This window comes from Prionailurus viverrinus, chromosome E1 (assembly GCF_022837055.1).
Source record: "Prionailurus viverrinus isolate Anna chromosome E1, UM_Priviv_1.0, whole genome shotgun sequence".
Lineage (NCBI taxonomy): Eukaryota > Metazoa > Chordata > Mammalia > Carnivora > Felidae > Prionailurus > Prionailurus viverrinus.
In genome coordinates, this window is record NC_062574.1 from 36,732,492 (window position 1) to 36,748,786 (window position 16,295).

Below are 16,295 nucleotides of genomic sequence, written 5' to 3' on the forward strand. Positions count from 1 at the left end.
CCATGAGTTCAAGCCCTGTATCGGGCTCTGTGCTGACAGCTCAAAGCCTGGAGCCTGTTTCAGATTCTGTGTCTCCCTCTCTTTCTGTTCCTCCCCTGCTTGTGCTCTTCTCTCAAAAATAAATAAAACATTAAAAATGTTTTTTTAAAAAGAGAGACAAACCATGAAACAGATTCCAAATGATAGAGAAAGAACTAAGGGTTGTGTCATAGACTCTAAGTCTAAAGTTTTCTTTTGACCAGCAAAAGAGTGGACACAAGATTAAAGCAAGAGATGGATAATGTCTGTGGAAAAGACAAGAGCCCCGAATAAGGGCCCTCGCCCCATATTTATTCAGATCAGAAGGCTTACACCCAAATGTAATGGGTGTGTACAAAGAGACAAACTAGGAACATTAACTTGGGGACGTGAGGGAAAAGGGGGGTTTTGAAGATATACAGTGCTTGGGGGTTTGGGTCAATATAAAACAAAATCTGGGCACCAGGCAAATGGGTAGATGGTTGTTAACAGCAGACAGGGGGCGCTCTTTATCATACCTGTTTATCTTTGCCAGCCTAGGGGATAAGGCAGATAGGGGAAATAACCTCAGGGTTAATAAGGCACCTTTTCTTACGTTAACCATCTCCCGCTTCGGGCTGCTTTGCCTGCAGCACAGCGGTCCGTAGTCCAATTCACCAATTTACCTAACCTGGCCCTATTCTCCTGTGAAAGCAGATTTTCTGCTGTAGTACTAACTTGGGGGTGCTTCCACCCTGAATATCTAATCTTGCTCATTTCATATACCTATCAGGGGCGCCTGGGTGGCTCAGTCAGTTGAGCATCCGACTTTGGCTCAGGTCATGATCTCACGGTCTGTGGGTTCAATCCCTGTGTCGGGCTCTGTGCTGACAGCTCAGAGTCTGGAGCCTGCTTCGGATTCTGTGTCTCCCTCTCTCTCTCTGCCCCTCTCCTGCTCATGCTCTCTCTCTGTCAAAAATAAATAAACATTAAAAAAAATTTTCACATACCTATCTATTGGGCACCTTTGCACCATACCTATTTTAGGCCTTTGCCTCTCCCTCTCTATTCTGGGACCTCTGCACCCCCTCTCTATTTTGGGGTGCCTTTGCTCCTCCCTATTCCTGGCAGCTTTGTTCCTCCCTATTCTCGGGGTGTCTTTGCATCCCCCTATTCTTGGAGTGCCAATCTAGTTTACCCAAACTTGGGTGTGAGCATTTTATGACTATATTTCTTTATGCCTTGTTAACCCATTGGTGTAAACCTGGGGGATGCCTAAGCTTATCCCCACAGGGTTGCTGGAGGGAAGGTGGGGAGGGTGGGCTAAATGGGTGATGGGGATTAAGGAGGGCACTTGTGATGAGCACTGGGTGTTGTATGGAAGTGATGAATCACTAAATTCTACTCCTGAAAGTAATATTACACTATATGTTAACTAACTGGAGTTTAAGTAAAAACGAGGGGCGCCTGGCTGGCTCAGTTGGTTTTAAGCATCCGACTTTTTTTTTTAATTTTTTTAATGTTTATTCATTTTTGAAAGACAGAGAGAGACAGAGCACAAGCAGGTGTGGGGTGGAGAAAGGGGGGGACACAGAATCTGAAGCAGGCTCCAGGCTCTGAGCTGTCAGCACAGAGCCCAATGCGGGGCTCCAACTCACGAACCGCGAGATCATGACCTGAGCTGAAGCCGGACGCTCAACCGACTGAACCACCCAGGCACCCCTTAAGCATCTGACTCTTAATTTCAGCTCACACCATGATCTCACAGTCCTGAGATGGAGCTTGGCTTCAGACTTAAGATTCTTTCTCTCCCTCTCCTCTGCCCATCCCCCTCTCACGCACACTTTCTCTCAAGATAAATTTTAAAAAACATTTTAAAAAATTAATTAAAACTTGAAACTATAAAAAATAAAATTAAAAAATAATTAAATTTTAAAAATAAAACAAGGGGAATTGCCTAACTAAAGAAACAAAGTACTAAGCAATCATTATAGAATTACTAAATAAATTATAAACATCAAAGTAAAAAATAGATGTGGTTGGAATCTATTGACAGACTAAGAGAACTTAAGATAATCACAGTAAAAGCAGAGGGAAAAGATTAATGCTATCAGGAATTTAAATTTTTTTTAATGTTTATTTATTTATTTATTGAGAGAGAGAGCAAGTGAGCAGGGGATGGGTAGAGAGTTAAAGAGACAGAGAATCCCAAGCAGGCTCTGTGCTGTCAGCACAGAGCCCTATGAGGGGCTGAAACTCACAAACTGTGAGATCATGACCTGAGCTGAAATCAAGAGTTGGACATTTAACCAACGGAGCCACCCAGGCACCCCTAATGCTATCTGGAATTTAAATAAAATCTTTAAAAAATATATTAATGCTCTCTGGGAAGATCTTTTATGAAGACCAATCTTTTTAATGTAATTTACCTGCCTAGTATAAGTGTCCTAAGACGTATATAAACCTCCAAATCTGTTTTGTCAGTGTATTTAGAAAATACACAAGAATCTTTACAAACCTAAAAATATAAACTTGTGAGCACTAAAAAAAAATTTTTAATGATTAAAAGAACTTCCTACCTCTAAATTTTAAAAGCTGTCAACTGGTCAGGAAAATGCCAATGGATTTGCAGTCAGGCCATTCAACAGAGATCTAATGACTGCATACCTATTAAGAATACACTTCCCAAATTCCTCTCAGAAAGGCAACTGTAATGGAATTAGTTCTAACAGAAAAGATTCAAGAGAGTTAAGTGCAGAGTAGGATTTTTTTTCCTTAACAGAAAAGTGAGTGGAGCAGGTGAGTGAAATAGGTAAAGGGGATTTAGAGTAGAATTATCTTGATGAGCACTGAGAAATGTATAAAATTGTGTAATTAGGATATTGTACATCTAAAACTTACTGAATGTTAATTACACATGAATTTTTTAAAAGGAAGGGAAAAAGTAGAAAAATGACCCCCCAAAAGTGAGGGCTTCTCATTTTCTGTCCTCTAAAAAGAATACAAATAACATCATCTAGAGTCTAACATAGTGGCTTCGTTTTCAAAATGCATCACTGTATTTTCCTCATAAGGCAGTTATACATTATAAACCTTAAGCATAGAACAGTCACGTGATTTTTTCCGTAAGCCCGCAGGCTTCCACAAGCCTCCAGGAGCTTACAGCCAGACTAGTCCCGAGGTTTCACATATTAAAGCTTTCTCCACAGCCACAAGTTTCTTTTCTTGTTGGGGTTGTTGAACACAAACTCTTCAACTTAGACCAATTCTGTTCCTAAAAGTGTTAGCTGTGCTTTCTTTTTGATGAACACTCTGACTCCATCTTGAACAACGTCCCCATCGGAATCTACTTTTGTTTTGGTATATTCTAGAATATAAGAAAAGCTATTACAATCCCTGGTTTGAACACAAACGTTCACACCTATGTGTTCAAACTTATTTTTGAGAAGTTGTTTACTGCTGAAAGTGTCAGAGTAGGGGCAGGTGGGTCGGCCTGCATCTTCCTTTTCCTCACAGTCCAAACAGTGGCTTGGACTAACAAAGTTAACATCATCTTCTTGGTGTTCTGGTGTCCTAGGCTGGCTATTGTATAATTTTCTAGGTAAAGCTTTGCATTTAATGCAATGGATTTATTTTTAGGTATTTTTTATAATATTGAAAATGGTATATTTAAATTTTTTTCTTTTTCAGTTTTTTGCTGATACATAAAAAATATTGATTTTTGTGTAATGACCTTGTACCCAGCAACCTTTCTATACTTTTATAAATTATAATTATCTGAATATCTTCCTGAGTTTTCTACATATATAATTATGTTTCCAAATAATGGCAGTTTTATTTCTTTTCTATCATTATGCCTTTTATTTCTTCATCATGCCTTACTGCTTCAGTTAGAATTTCCAGTATAGTATTGTAAATGTGATGAGAGCGGACATCCTTACCTCATTTCTTTTCCTTTTTTTCTTTTAGAGAGAGAGAGAGAGAGAGCACAAGTGGGGGCTGGGCAGAGGGAGAGGAAGGGAGAGAATCTTAAGCAGGCTCCATGCTCAGCACCACACCTGATGTGGGGGCTCGATCTTAGGACCATGAAATTGTGACCTGAGCTGAAATCAAGAGTCAGATGCTTAAACGACTGAGCCACCCAGGAGTTCCTACTTCATTTCTTTTTTTTTTTTAATTAAAAATTTTTTAATGTTTATTTTTGAGAGAGAGAAAGACAGAACATGAGTGGGAGAGTGGCAGAGAGAGAGGGAGACACAGAATCTGAAGCAGGCTCTGAGCTGTCAACACGATGTGGGGCTTGAACCCATGAACCATGAGATCAAGACCTGAGCCGAAGTCGGACACTCAACCGACTGAGCCACTCGGGTGCCCCAGCCTGCCTTGTTTCTGATCGCAAAGAGAAACGTTTCCATATTTCACCATTAAGTATTACCTTATTGAAGTTTTATATATATAACTTTTATCAGATTAAAGGAGTTCCCTTCTATTCCTATTTTGCTAAGAGTTTTGTCTTATTTCTTTCAACAATGTTTTGTAGTGTTTGAAGTATGATCTTTGTACTTCTTTTGTTAACTTTATTCCTAGGTGATTTATTCTATTTAGTGCTCTTCTAAGTGACACTTTCCTTACTATTATTTTTGAATTGCTTATAGTCATTACTTTTTAGTGCGTTGAGATTTGGCTTTATAATCCAGTACATGGTGATTTTTGCTAAATATTCCCTATGTGAAAAAATATGCATTCTGAAATTATTGGGTACGGTGTTGCCTATATCTCCATTAAATCAACTTTCTTAAATTTCTTGTTCAAATATCCTAAAGTCCTAATGATTTAATATTTTAATATCTGCTTATTCTATTAACTACTGACAAAGATGTATCAAATCTCCCCCTGGTGCCTAGATGGCTTATGACTCAGGTCATGACTCATAATTTGTGACTTTGAGCCCCACATCTGGCTCTGTGCAGACAGCGTGGAGCCTGCTTAAGATTCTCCCTCTCTCTGCCCCTGACCTCTGCTTGCACACTCTCTATCTCAAAATAAATGAACTTTAAAAAATTTCGCTCAGTGTAATTTTGGATTTTTATTTCTCATTATAATTTTATAATTTTCTTTGTTTTTTTTTGAGACCATGTTAATACGAGCATACAAGTTTGGATTATAACATCTTCATGGTGAATTAAACTTCTTTTTGTTATTACTAGAAAAGCTTTTTCTTAAAGCCTATTTTGTTTGATGTTAATATTCCTACTCTACCTTTGCTTAGTGTTTGTATGGTCTATACTTATCCATCCTTTTACTTTTGACTTCTCTGAATCCTTAGATTTCAGATATTTTAAATTCTTAAATTTTGAGCCTTAGATCACTTCCTTGATGAATTTTACCTAGCATATAAGTAAGAAATAATTTCCACGTTACTCAACTCTTCAAAAAACATAAAAACAAGAAACACTTGCCAGTTTGATTTATGGAACTATCATAATCTTTATACCGAAATTTGATGAAGACAACACAAAAAAGGAAAATCACAGGCTAATCTTTGTATAAACAAACAATGCAAAAATCCTAACCAATTAGCATGCAAAAACCCTAAACAATTAGCAATCTGAAAATCATTTTTGCAATATTAGTAGTAATTATGAGATTACTGACATATTTGTGTTTAAATCTACTTTTACTGAATTCCCGTTTTTGTACCACATGTTCAACTTTCTGTTTCCTTCCATTCTTGCCTTCCTTTTGGACTAATTATTTTTTATTTTTCTTGTTAACTTAGAAGCCTCAAAGGTTATTGTAGAAATTACAATATGCATCCTTAATCTATCATAATCCGATTTTATTTTGGACTTTTATCCTCATTCAAGATGATACTGTTTTTGTTTTATACAATGTTTTCCCAGAATTATTTATATATTATCATTTCATTTCTTCTTATCCTTCCTTCCCTGTTGTCCTATATTGAAAGGCAACACTGAGAGCTAAGTCAAATAAAAAAAAATGTTTCAGGCATCTGGATGCCTCAGTTGGCTAAGTGTCTGACTCTTGATCTCCGCTCAGGTCATGATCTCAAGGTTTGTGAGATCAAGGCCTGTGTCAGTCAGGCTCTGTGCTGCCAATGTGGAGCCTGCTTGAGATTCTCTCTCTCCCTCTCTCTCTGCCCCTCCCCTGCTTGTGTGTGTGCTCTCTCTCTCTCAAAATAAATAAACTTAAAATTTTTTTTAATTAAAAAATTAAAAAAATATATTTTCAACCTGTACCTGAACAGTCATATAAAATTTTACAGCATCAGGAACCAAAAGAAATGTATAAATAGTTAACAGGAGAACAAAAAACTGACTATAAACAAAATAACAGAATCTGAATACAGGGGAAAAAACTGAGATACATGAAACAAAGTGGAGGAAAAAACTGTAAAAAGCATTCTTATATCTAAGTAAATATGATGAAAAATGTAATATAATAGTCTGGAACTAAAATTCAAGATGATATCAATGTTCTAGTTGGGGGACAGGTATCATAAGTAGAGAAAGCAGAAGGAACAGTCTCATTGTTGGTCTGTGACTGCTTTTTGTCTTACAGGTGGTGGGAAGGTTGACCTGAAAAATGTGACAATGAAAATGAAAGAGTTTACAGGTGAGTTTCTATGACACTGAAACCCTAATGCTTTATAATAAATTATATTTAAAATTTTATATTCCTAGTAGTCTATTGTCCGTATTAATTTTGCCATTTTACCCAGTTATTATAAAATATAAAATATTTCTGCCTGATAAAATCCATTTGATCTTGGATTATCTGTTTGAAAAATAAACTATAAGACTTGCTTTTGATAACATGTCCTATGTACTGTACAGATTTTTTTCTCATATATGTATATATGTCTTCACCTACATGTAAATAGCTAAATTTTAGGTAAGCACATGAATAAATAAAGTTTTGGAAAGCTCAAGATAATGTGGTTTTGTCAACAATCAATTACATAAGTCAATATAAGATCTCCTGCCATAATCATTTCTTTCGGCAATTCATTATCCAATTTGGTAACTAGATTTTATTCTGTTCATTATCCCCCAAATTAAGGGAGCCTTTATTATATCAATAATTTAGGAACAAATTTGCTTTGACTTCTAATGACACACTGTATTTCCACATTCCATTTTACTTTCACTCTTTAATCCCCAACTGGGAATGATGCCATATAAGCTATTTTAAGTATATTTATATGTACATATCATATAGGTCAATAACATTTTCTTATGAACCTCTTAAACTTACATAATACTGAGTAATTAATTTCTATAATTTTCATCTATAAACCTTCTGTATTTTCAAAGGAGAAAAGATTGATGCCACAGATCTGAAAAACATTCTTGGAGACATGGGGATAGAAGTCAACGATAAGGAATGTCTGGAACTACAAAAATTACTACCCGCTGATGGTGAGCTGCATCTGTAACCTCCAGAGAGTTCAGTTTAATGGTTCTATTTATCATCTTTATATTTTAAAGTGACACAAGTTCAGGTATTTGTTACCTGCACCCATCCTCCAGGTCTTGCTTGAACAGTCTCTTACTCTGTACTATTCAAGTACAGAGTTCAGCTGTGAAAAAGAATCCTTTTCCACAAAATCAGTATTGAGGAAAGATGTTACTGATGATTTGGGAAGGGAAAGGACAGAGGGATTTATATCTTGTCTCAGTAAACATTGCAAAAGTCCTCGTAAATTCCTGTTCTCTCCCAGAGTTACTGTTCCTTACATTGTCCCTGGGGGGGTTCCCTTTTCCTAATCCTTATCCCTCTAAGAGCTGAACCCTCAAAACTCCCCCCTCTGTTAAGCTCAATTTCTTTCTTATTAAGTTTTTATTTTAATTCCAGTGTAGTGAATATACAGTGATATATTCATTTTAGGTGTACAATATAGTCATTTCAACAATTCCACACCTCACTCAGTGCTCATCACAAGTGTACTCCTTAATACCCATCACCTATTTCACGATCACCCCACTCAGCTCCCCTCTGGTAGCCATCAGTTTGTTCTCTATAGTTAAGAGTCTATTTCTTGGTGTCTCTCTCTCTCTCTCTCTCTCTCTCTCTCTCTCTCTCTCTCTCCTTGTTTTGGTTCTTAAATTCCACACGTGAGTGAAATCATATGGTATTTGTCTTTCTCTGACTTATTTTGCTTAGCATATATACTCTCTGGCTCCATCCATGTTGTTGCAAATGGCAAGGTTTCATTCTTTTTATGGCTGAATAATATTCTGGGGTGTGTGTGTGCGTGTGTGTGTGTGTGTGTGTGTGTGTGTGTGTGTGTGTGTGTATTTACCACATCTTCTTTATCCATTCATCTCTCTATGGACCCTTGGGCTGCTTCCATAATTTGGCTATTGTAAATAATGCTGCTATAAACATAGGGGTGTATGTATCCCTTTCAGTTAGTGTTTTTGTATTTTTGGGGTAGACATCCAGTAGTGCAATTCAAAGGGTAGTTCTATTTTTAGCTTTCCTGAGAAACCTTCATACTGTTTTTCCACACTGGCTATACCAGTTTGCATTCCTGCCAACAGTGCAAGAGTCTTCCTTTTTCTCCACATCCTCACCAAAACTTGTTTCTTATGTTTTTTATTTTAGCCATTCTGACAGGTGGGAGATGATATCTCATTGCAGTTTTGATTAGCATTTCCCTGATGATGAGTGATGTTGAGCATCTTTTCATGTGTCTGTTGGCCATCTGTATGTCTTCTTTGGAGAAATGTCTGTTCATGTCTTCTGCCCATTTTTAAATTGGATTATTTGGTTTTTGAATGTTGAGTTGTATCAGTTCTTTATATATTTTTAATACTAACCCTTTATTGGATATGTCATTTGCAATTATCTTCTCCCGTTTAGTAGATTGCCTTTAGTTTTGTTTATTGTTTCCTTCGTTGTGCATAAGCTTTATATTTTGATGAAGTCCCCATAGTTTATTTTTACTTTTGTTTCCCTTGCCTCTGGTGACACATCTAGAAAAATGTTGCTATGGCTAATGCCAGAGAAATTACTGCTTGTACTCTTTCATAGGATTTTTATGGCTTCAGGTCTCACATTTAGGTCTTTAATCCATTTTGAATTTATTTTCATGTATGGTGTAAGAAAGTGGTCCAGGTTCATTCTTTTGCATGCGGTTGTTTAGTTTTTCCAGCACCATTTATTGAAGAGACTATCTTTTCCCCATTGGATATTCTTATCTCCTTTGACAAAGATTAATTGACCATATAATTGTGAGTGTATTTCTGGGTTTTCTATTCTGTTACATTGATCTATGTGTCTTTTTGTGCCAGTACCATACTGTTTTGGTTACTACAGCTTTGTAATATAACTTGAAGTCCACAATTGTGATACCTCCAGCTTTGCTTTTCTTTTTCAAAATTGCTTTGGCTATTTGGGGTCTCTTGTGGTTCCATATAAATTTTAGGGTTTTTTTCTAGTTAAAAAATGTGTTGATATTTTGATAAGGATTACAATAAGGTACAGGTTGCTTTGGGTAGTATAAACATTTTAAGAATATTTGTTCTCTCAATCCATGAGCATGGAATGTCTTTTCATTCATTTATGTTTTCTTCAATTTCTTTCATCAGTGTTTTACAGTTTTCAGAGTACAGGTCTTTCACCTCTTTGATTAGGTTTATTCCTAGGTATTTTGTTATTTTTGGTGCAGTTGTAAATGGGATTGTTTTCTTCATTTTTCTTTCTACTAATTAATTATTAGTGTATAGAAATGCAACAGATTTCTGAATATTGATTTGTATCCTGTGACTTTACTGAATCATTTATCAGTTGTAGTAGTTTTTGGTGAAGTCTTTAGGGTTTTCTTTTTTATTAGTATGTTTTATTTAAACTTTAAGAGTTCCCCCTCCCTTTTTTCTTGCCATTTATTTATTAAAGAAACTGGGTCATCTGTTCTAATATTTCTTACATTCTAGATTTCATATTACATCTCCAGGGTGTTCCTCAAAATTTTTTTAATGTTTTATTTATCGTTGAGAGAGAGAGACACACACAGCACAAGTGGGGCAGGAGCAGAGAGAGTGGGAGACACAGGCTCTGAAGCAGGCTCCAGGCTCCAGGCTCCAGGCTCCAGGCTCCAAGCTGTCAGCACAGAGCCTGATGTGGGGCTTGAACCCATGAACTGTGAGATCATGACCTGATCCAAAGTCGGACACTCAATCAACTGAGCCACACAGGCAGCCCTCCGGGGCGTTCTTTAAATGTTCCTCTACCACCTACACATTCTGTACACTAGGCAGACCTAAACACTTGATTATATTTCAGGTTTGCTTTTTTTCCCCAGCAAGAATATTTACACCTAGTATCATGTGCTTCATGCTGCATCACATGAGGAAGTGCATTAGCTTGTATCTCTTTCTATAGGATGTGAAAATCTACATCTGGACTCTGATGATGTCATTCTGATCCCATCCATCATAATATTCTCTGTCAGCCTTTTACCTAATGAATAGTTTTAGCAGCTATTGATAATCACTACTTAAACCCATTATTTCACTTGGAGTTACAAAATGGTAAAAATTCTTCATTCTTCCTGCATCTATTAACTAAAATACTTCTGAAAGAATTCTCTCACTAAATTATTTGGATTTTTACTTTTTAAAAATCTGAAATCTGAATCATTTACATCTTCAACTTAAGAACAATGACTTAATTATTAGATTTATACAAAAAGAAATCAATGTTCAGTCTACAAATTTAGAAAAATATACAACTGTTTGGGTAACGACAAACATCCATATACTGGTATTGCAAAGCTCTTATTACAAGAATAATTCTTATTCCAGTTCAAAGACTTTTTCAACAAGAAGACTATATGACAGTCTTGTAATTTAGAAGTAACTATCTATCAAAATCTCTTTGGCACCTGGCTGGCTCAGCAGGCTAAGCGTCTGACCCTCGATTTTGGCTCAGGTCATGATCTCACAATTCATGAGTTCAAGCCCCATATCAGGCTCTGTGCTGATGGTGCGGAGCCTGCCTGGGATTCTCTCTCCCTCTCTCTCTCTGCCCATTTCCTACTTGTTCTTTCTCTCTCTCAAAATAAATAACTTTAAAAAAAAAAAAAGAATCTCTGTACATCAACAGATGAAGTAAAGATAAGCACCTGTGGGAAATGCTATGTGAATATCTCCGAATCAAGAACAATATATCTTGCTAGTAATGAAAAGACTGCAGACCCTGGCCACCCCCACCCAAAAAAAAAAAAAGTTGTTCAAAAGCATGTCTGGAGATTTTGAACAAATCCAGACAAGCATGAAGAAGCGTGTCTGGAGCTGAGCCATGGTGAAGAGTATAGACAAGACTTGTCTACAGAAACATAGAGGGTAATAGTCAGACAACAGGTGCTCTGCTCTCTTAAGACTACAAAAAGAGGCAGCTCAAAATTAGCTTGCACACTTTCTTTCCTGGGGTCTCCTCAGCAATGAAAAACCACAAGGCTCTGGGGTTTTCTATATAGAGTATCGTGTCATTTGCAAATAGTGAGTTTTACTTCTTCCTTACCAATTTGGATGCCTTTTATTTCTTTATGTTGTCTAATTGCTGTGGCTATGACTTCCAGTACTATGTTGAATAAAAGTGGTGAGAATGGACATCCTTGTCTTTGTTAGCCATGGAGTTTTCATATGTGACCTTTATTATGTTGAGGTGTGTTCCCTCTAAAACTACTTTGTTGAGGGCTTGTGTGATGAATGGATGTTGTATTTTATCAAATGCTTTTTCTGCATCTAGTGAGATGATCATATGGTTTTTATCCTTTCGTTTGTTGATGTGATGTATGACGTTGATTGATTTGCGAATATTGAACCACCCTTACATCCTTGGAATAAATCCCACTTGATCATGGTGAATGATTTTTTAAAAGTATTGTTGGGTTCTGTTTGCTTAGTATTTTGTTCAAGATTTTTGCATCTATGTTTATCAGAAATATTGGCAGTGGTGTCTTTATCCGGTTTTAGTATCAAGGTGATACTCACCTAATAAAATGAATTTGGAATTTTTCCTTCTTCTATTTTTGGAATAGTTGGAGTAGAATAGGCATTAATTATTCTTTAAATGTTTGATAAGATTCACCTGTGAAGCCATCTGATCCTGGTCTTTTGTTTGTTGAGAGTTTTTTAGTTACTGATTTAATCTCCTTGCTGGTAATCATTCACTTCAAATTTTCTATTTCCTCTTGCTTCCATTTTGGTAGGTTATATGTTTCTAGGAATTTATCCATTTCTTTTCAGTTGTCTAATTTGTCGGCGTATAGTTTTTTCTAATATTCTCTTATAATTGTCTGTATTTGTGTAGTATTGTTTGTTATTTCTCTTCTTTCACTGGTGATTTTGTTTGTTTGAGTCCTTTCTCTCTCTCTCTCTCTCTCTCTCTCTCTCTCTCTCTCTCTCTTTTGATGATGAGTCTGGCTAGTTTATCAATTTTGCTGATCTTTTAAAAGAACCAGCTCCTAAAAATCTATAAAGAACTTATCAAACTCAACTTATCAACTCAGTGAAGAAATGGGCAAAAGACATGAACAGATACTTTTCCAATGAAGACATGGCTTCCAGTGAAGATGGCTAACAGACACATGAAAAGATGCTCAACATCACTCATCATCAGAGAAATACAAATCAAAACCACAACAAGATACCACCTCATGCCTGTCAGAATGGCTAACATTAACAACTCAGGAAACAACAGATGTTAGTGAGAATGCAGAGAAAGGGGAACACTTTTGCACTGTCGGTGGGAATGCAAACTTGTGTGGCCACTTTGGAAAACAGTGTATAGTTTCCTCAAAAAATTAAAAATAGAACTACCCCATGATCCAACTGCACTACTAGGTATTTATCAAAAGGATAAAAAATGCTGATTCAAAGGGGCATATGCACCCCAATGTTTTTAGCAGTACTGTCAACAATAGCCAAATTATGGAAAGAGCCCAAAGGTCCATCGACTGATGAATAGATAAAGAAAATGCAAAATATATATACAATGGAATACTATTCGGCAATCAAAAAGAATGATCTTTTGCCACTTACAAGAACGTGGATGGAGATACAGTGTATTATACTAAGGAAAATAAGTCAGAGAAAGATAAATATCATAGGATTTCACTCATATGTGGAATCTAAGAAACAAAGCATGTGAACGTAGGGGAAGGGAAGGAAAAAATAAGATAGAAACAGAGAGGGAGGCAAATCATAAAAAGATTCTTTTTTAAAAAATTTTTATTGTTTATTTATTTTTGAGAGAGAGAAAGACAGAATGTGAGCAGGGGAGGGGCAGAAAGAGAGGGAGACACAGAATCTGAAGCAGACTCCAGGCTCTGAGCTGTCAGCACAGAGCCGGACGTGGGTGAACCCATGGACCTTGAGATCATGACCTGAGCTGAAGTCAGACACTTAACCACCACCCAGGTGCCCCCATAAAAGATTCTTAAGAGAGCGGGAAGCAAAGCATAAGAGAATCTTAATGGCAGAAAACAAACTGAGGGTTGATGGAGAGAGGTGGGCGGGGGATGGGCTAAATGGGTGATGGGCATTAAGGAGAGCACTTGTTGGGATGAGCACTGAGAGTAATATGTAAATGATGAATCACTAAATTCCAACTCCTGAAACCATTATTACACTATATGTTAACTAACTTGGATTTAAATAAAATTTTTTTAAAAATTAAGGGGCACCTGGATGGGTCAGTTCATAAGGCATCTGACTTCAACTAAGGTCATGATCTCACAGTTTGTGAGTTTGAGCCCCACATCAGACTCTCTGCTTCAGCACAGAGCCCACTTTGGATCCTCTGTCCCCCTCTCTCTCTGCCCTTCCTCCATTCATTCATTCATATTCTCTCTCTCTCTCTCTCTCTCTCTCTCTCTCTCTCTCAAAACAAATAAATCAACTTAAAATCTTAAAAATAAATAAATAAATAAATAAATAAATAAATAAAATTTAAAAACTTTAAAAATTTTTTAATATGAAATTTATCATCAAATTGGTTTCCGTACAACACCCAGTGCTCATCCCAACAGGTGCCCCCATCAATGCCCATCACCCACCCTCCCCACCCTCCCACCCCCCCAGCCCCCCAGCCCCCCATCAACCCTCAGTTTATTCTCAGTTTTTAAGAGTATCTTATGGTTTGGCTCCCTCCCTCTCTAACTTTTTTTTTCCTTCCCCTCCCCCATGGTCTTCTGTTAAGTTTCTCAGGATCCATATGTTTTCACAATATATGGTATCTGTCTTTCTCTGTATGACTTATTTCACTTAGCATGACACTCTCCAGTTCTATCCACGTTGCTACAAAAGGCCATATTTCATTCTTTCTCATCGCCAAGTAGTATTCCATTGTGTATATAAATCACATCTTCTTTACCATTCATCAGTTGATGGATGTTTAGGCTCTTTCCATAATTTGGCTATTGTTGAAAGTGCCACTATAAACATTGGGGTACAAGTGCCCCTATGCATCAGCACTCCTGTATCCCTTGGGTAAATTCCTAGCAGTGCTATTTCTGGGTCATAGGGTAGATCTATTTTTAATTTTTTGAGGAACCTCCACACTGTTTTCCAGAGAGGCTGCACCAGTTTGCATTCCCACCAACAGTGCAAGAGGGTTCCCGTTTCTCCACATCCTCTCCAGCATCTATAGTCTCCTGATTTTAATTTTAAATTTTAAAAGAAAGAAAGAAGGAAAGAAAGAAAGAAAGAAAGAAAGAAAGAGAGAGAAAGAAAAAAGAACAGCTCCTGGTTTCACTAATATGTTCTATTGAAGTTTTTTTTTAGTTTTTATATCATTTATTTCAGCTCTAATCTTTATTATTTACTTCCTCTTTAAGCTCAGTTTCTGAAAGGATGCCAAAATTGTCTCCTCTTTTGTTTATGGATATTATTTCTCTTTTCCTTTAAGCACAAAGGAAGGCATCATCTTCCTAAATAAATAAATAAATAAATAAATGGCATCTTCTTAACAAAGGCCTATCTATAGAAGTAACTCTTATACCATCTCCTAGAAAATTAAAATTTTAGACATTATTATACCAGTTTGGAAGTTAGCAAAACCTTCAAGCACAAGCTTTATGGGAGCAGGTACCAGCAGTTGCAAAATAAGAAAGGGTGAGGGGAACTTGAACAGACTGCAGGTGAAACTCCTCCACCATATGGGAAGAGAATGCAGCATTATTTTGACTGCAAAGATGAGTCTGGGTTTCCAAAGCCTCCATCTATGACACTGCACCGTTATGATGAAGTTATGATGAAGCCATGAAAACCAAGGCTGAAGCTACTATCCCTTTGATTCCTGGAAGAGATGAGGATTTTGTGGGTCAGAATAATTTTGATGATGCTGACCAACTGAGGATTTTCATGTTAACTCTTTTTCATGGCATGTCCCTTTAACTGGATTGGGTTTTTTATGTCTTTTTCTTGATGGCCTCAGCCACAGGAAGGTATGAGACCATTCTAGGATTTGGTCTCTCTCAAATTAAATGGATCTTGATTGTCAAGTTTTGTACCTATTTCTCTGGGTATTTTGATGGTCTATCCTGAGCTTTGGCAGGTGTTCCTGATTTTAGGCTTTGTCCTGTTTCTCAGAGCATTTGTCAATTATGAAAAAGTTCAGGAGATGCCAGAAATGATCTCAAATCTCCCCAGGACCAGAGTTCTCTTTATTTACTAAAGATGTTCTCTGGCAAGGGCCTTCCTGCATTTATGAATTCTCTCTCAAAAAAACACAAGAGAACGCCTGCAGGAAGTGAATCAGATACAGAAGATGCAGAACACAGAGGAATAATCACCTGCTTTTCAGAAGTTAAGTGCTGTTGAAAAAGAAAAAACGGTACAAGCAAATTCCTGTTGTTACTCATTAGGTCACTGAGCTGACAAACTTTGGGAGTAAGAAGTAAAGGAAACAATGGAAATGTGATAGAAATAAGAAATGAGAGGAGCCAAAAATAGAAACAGTAAAGTATGGGTATGTGAGCTTCGCCTCTGTAGCATATGAACCAACAGTTGCCTTGAGAGTGAAAGAGTAAAGTAGATCTAATAACAACAACAGCTCAAATTTGTTGAGCCCTAATGATGTGCCAGGTTCTGTCCTCACCACACACAATGATGACAGCTGGTGCCCATTTTACAGAGGAGGAAACTGTGGCACAGAAAGGCTAAATAATTTGCTTGAGGCCACAAAACTAGTCATCACCAGAGCAAGAATTTGAACCCAGGCCATTTGAACCTCTAAACCATACTACTGCTCTATACCATAGCGAG

General features: G+C 37.0%; 1 protein-coding gene and 2 pseudogenes across 19 annotated transcripts in view; 2 read left to right on the forward strand and 1 right to left on the reverse strand.

Annotated features, from left to right (window-relative positions):
• EFCAB3 (EF-hand calcium binding domain 3) overlaps positions 1-16,295 on the forward strand; it is a 477,549-nt gene that overhangs the window by 304,243 nt on the left and 157,011 nt on the right. For all 19 annotated transcript variants that reach the window (XM_047833629.1, XM_047833634.1, XM_047833633.1 and 16 more), the window contains 2 exons: positions 6,580-6,633; positions 7,335-7,439. In XM_047833629.1, coding sequence (XP_047689585.1) covers positions 6,580-6,633; positions 7,335-7,439 — 159 coding nt within the window. The remainder of the gene's footprint in view (positions 1-6,579; positions 6,634-7,334; positions 7,440-16,295) is intronic.
• LOC125152001 (iron-sulfur cluster assembly 1 homolog, mitochondrial-like) lies at positions 3,182-3,547 on the reverse strand (annotated as a pseudogene).
• Positions 11,326-15,797, forward strand: LOC125151809 (NEDD4 family-interacting protein 1-like; annotated as a pseudogene).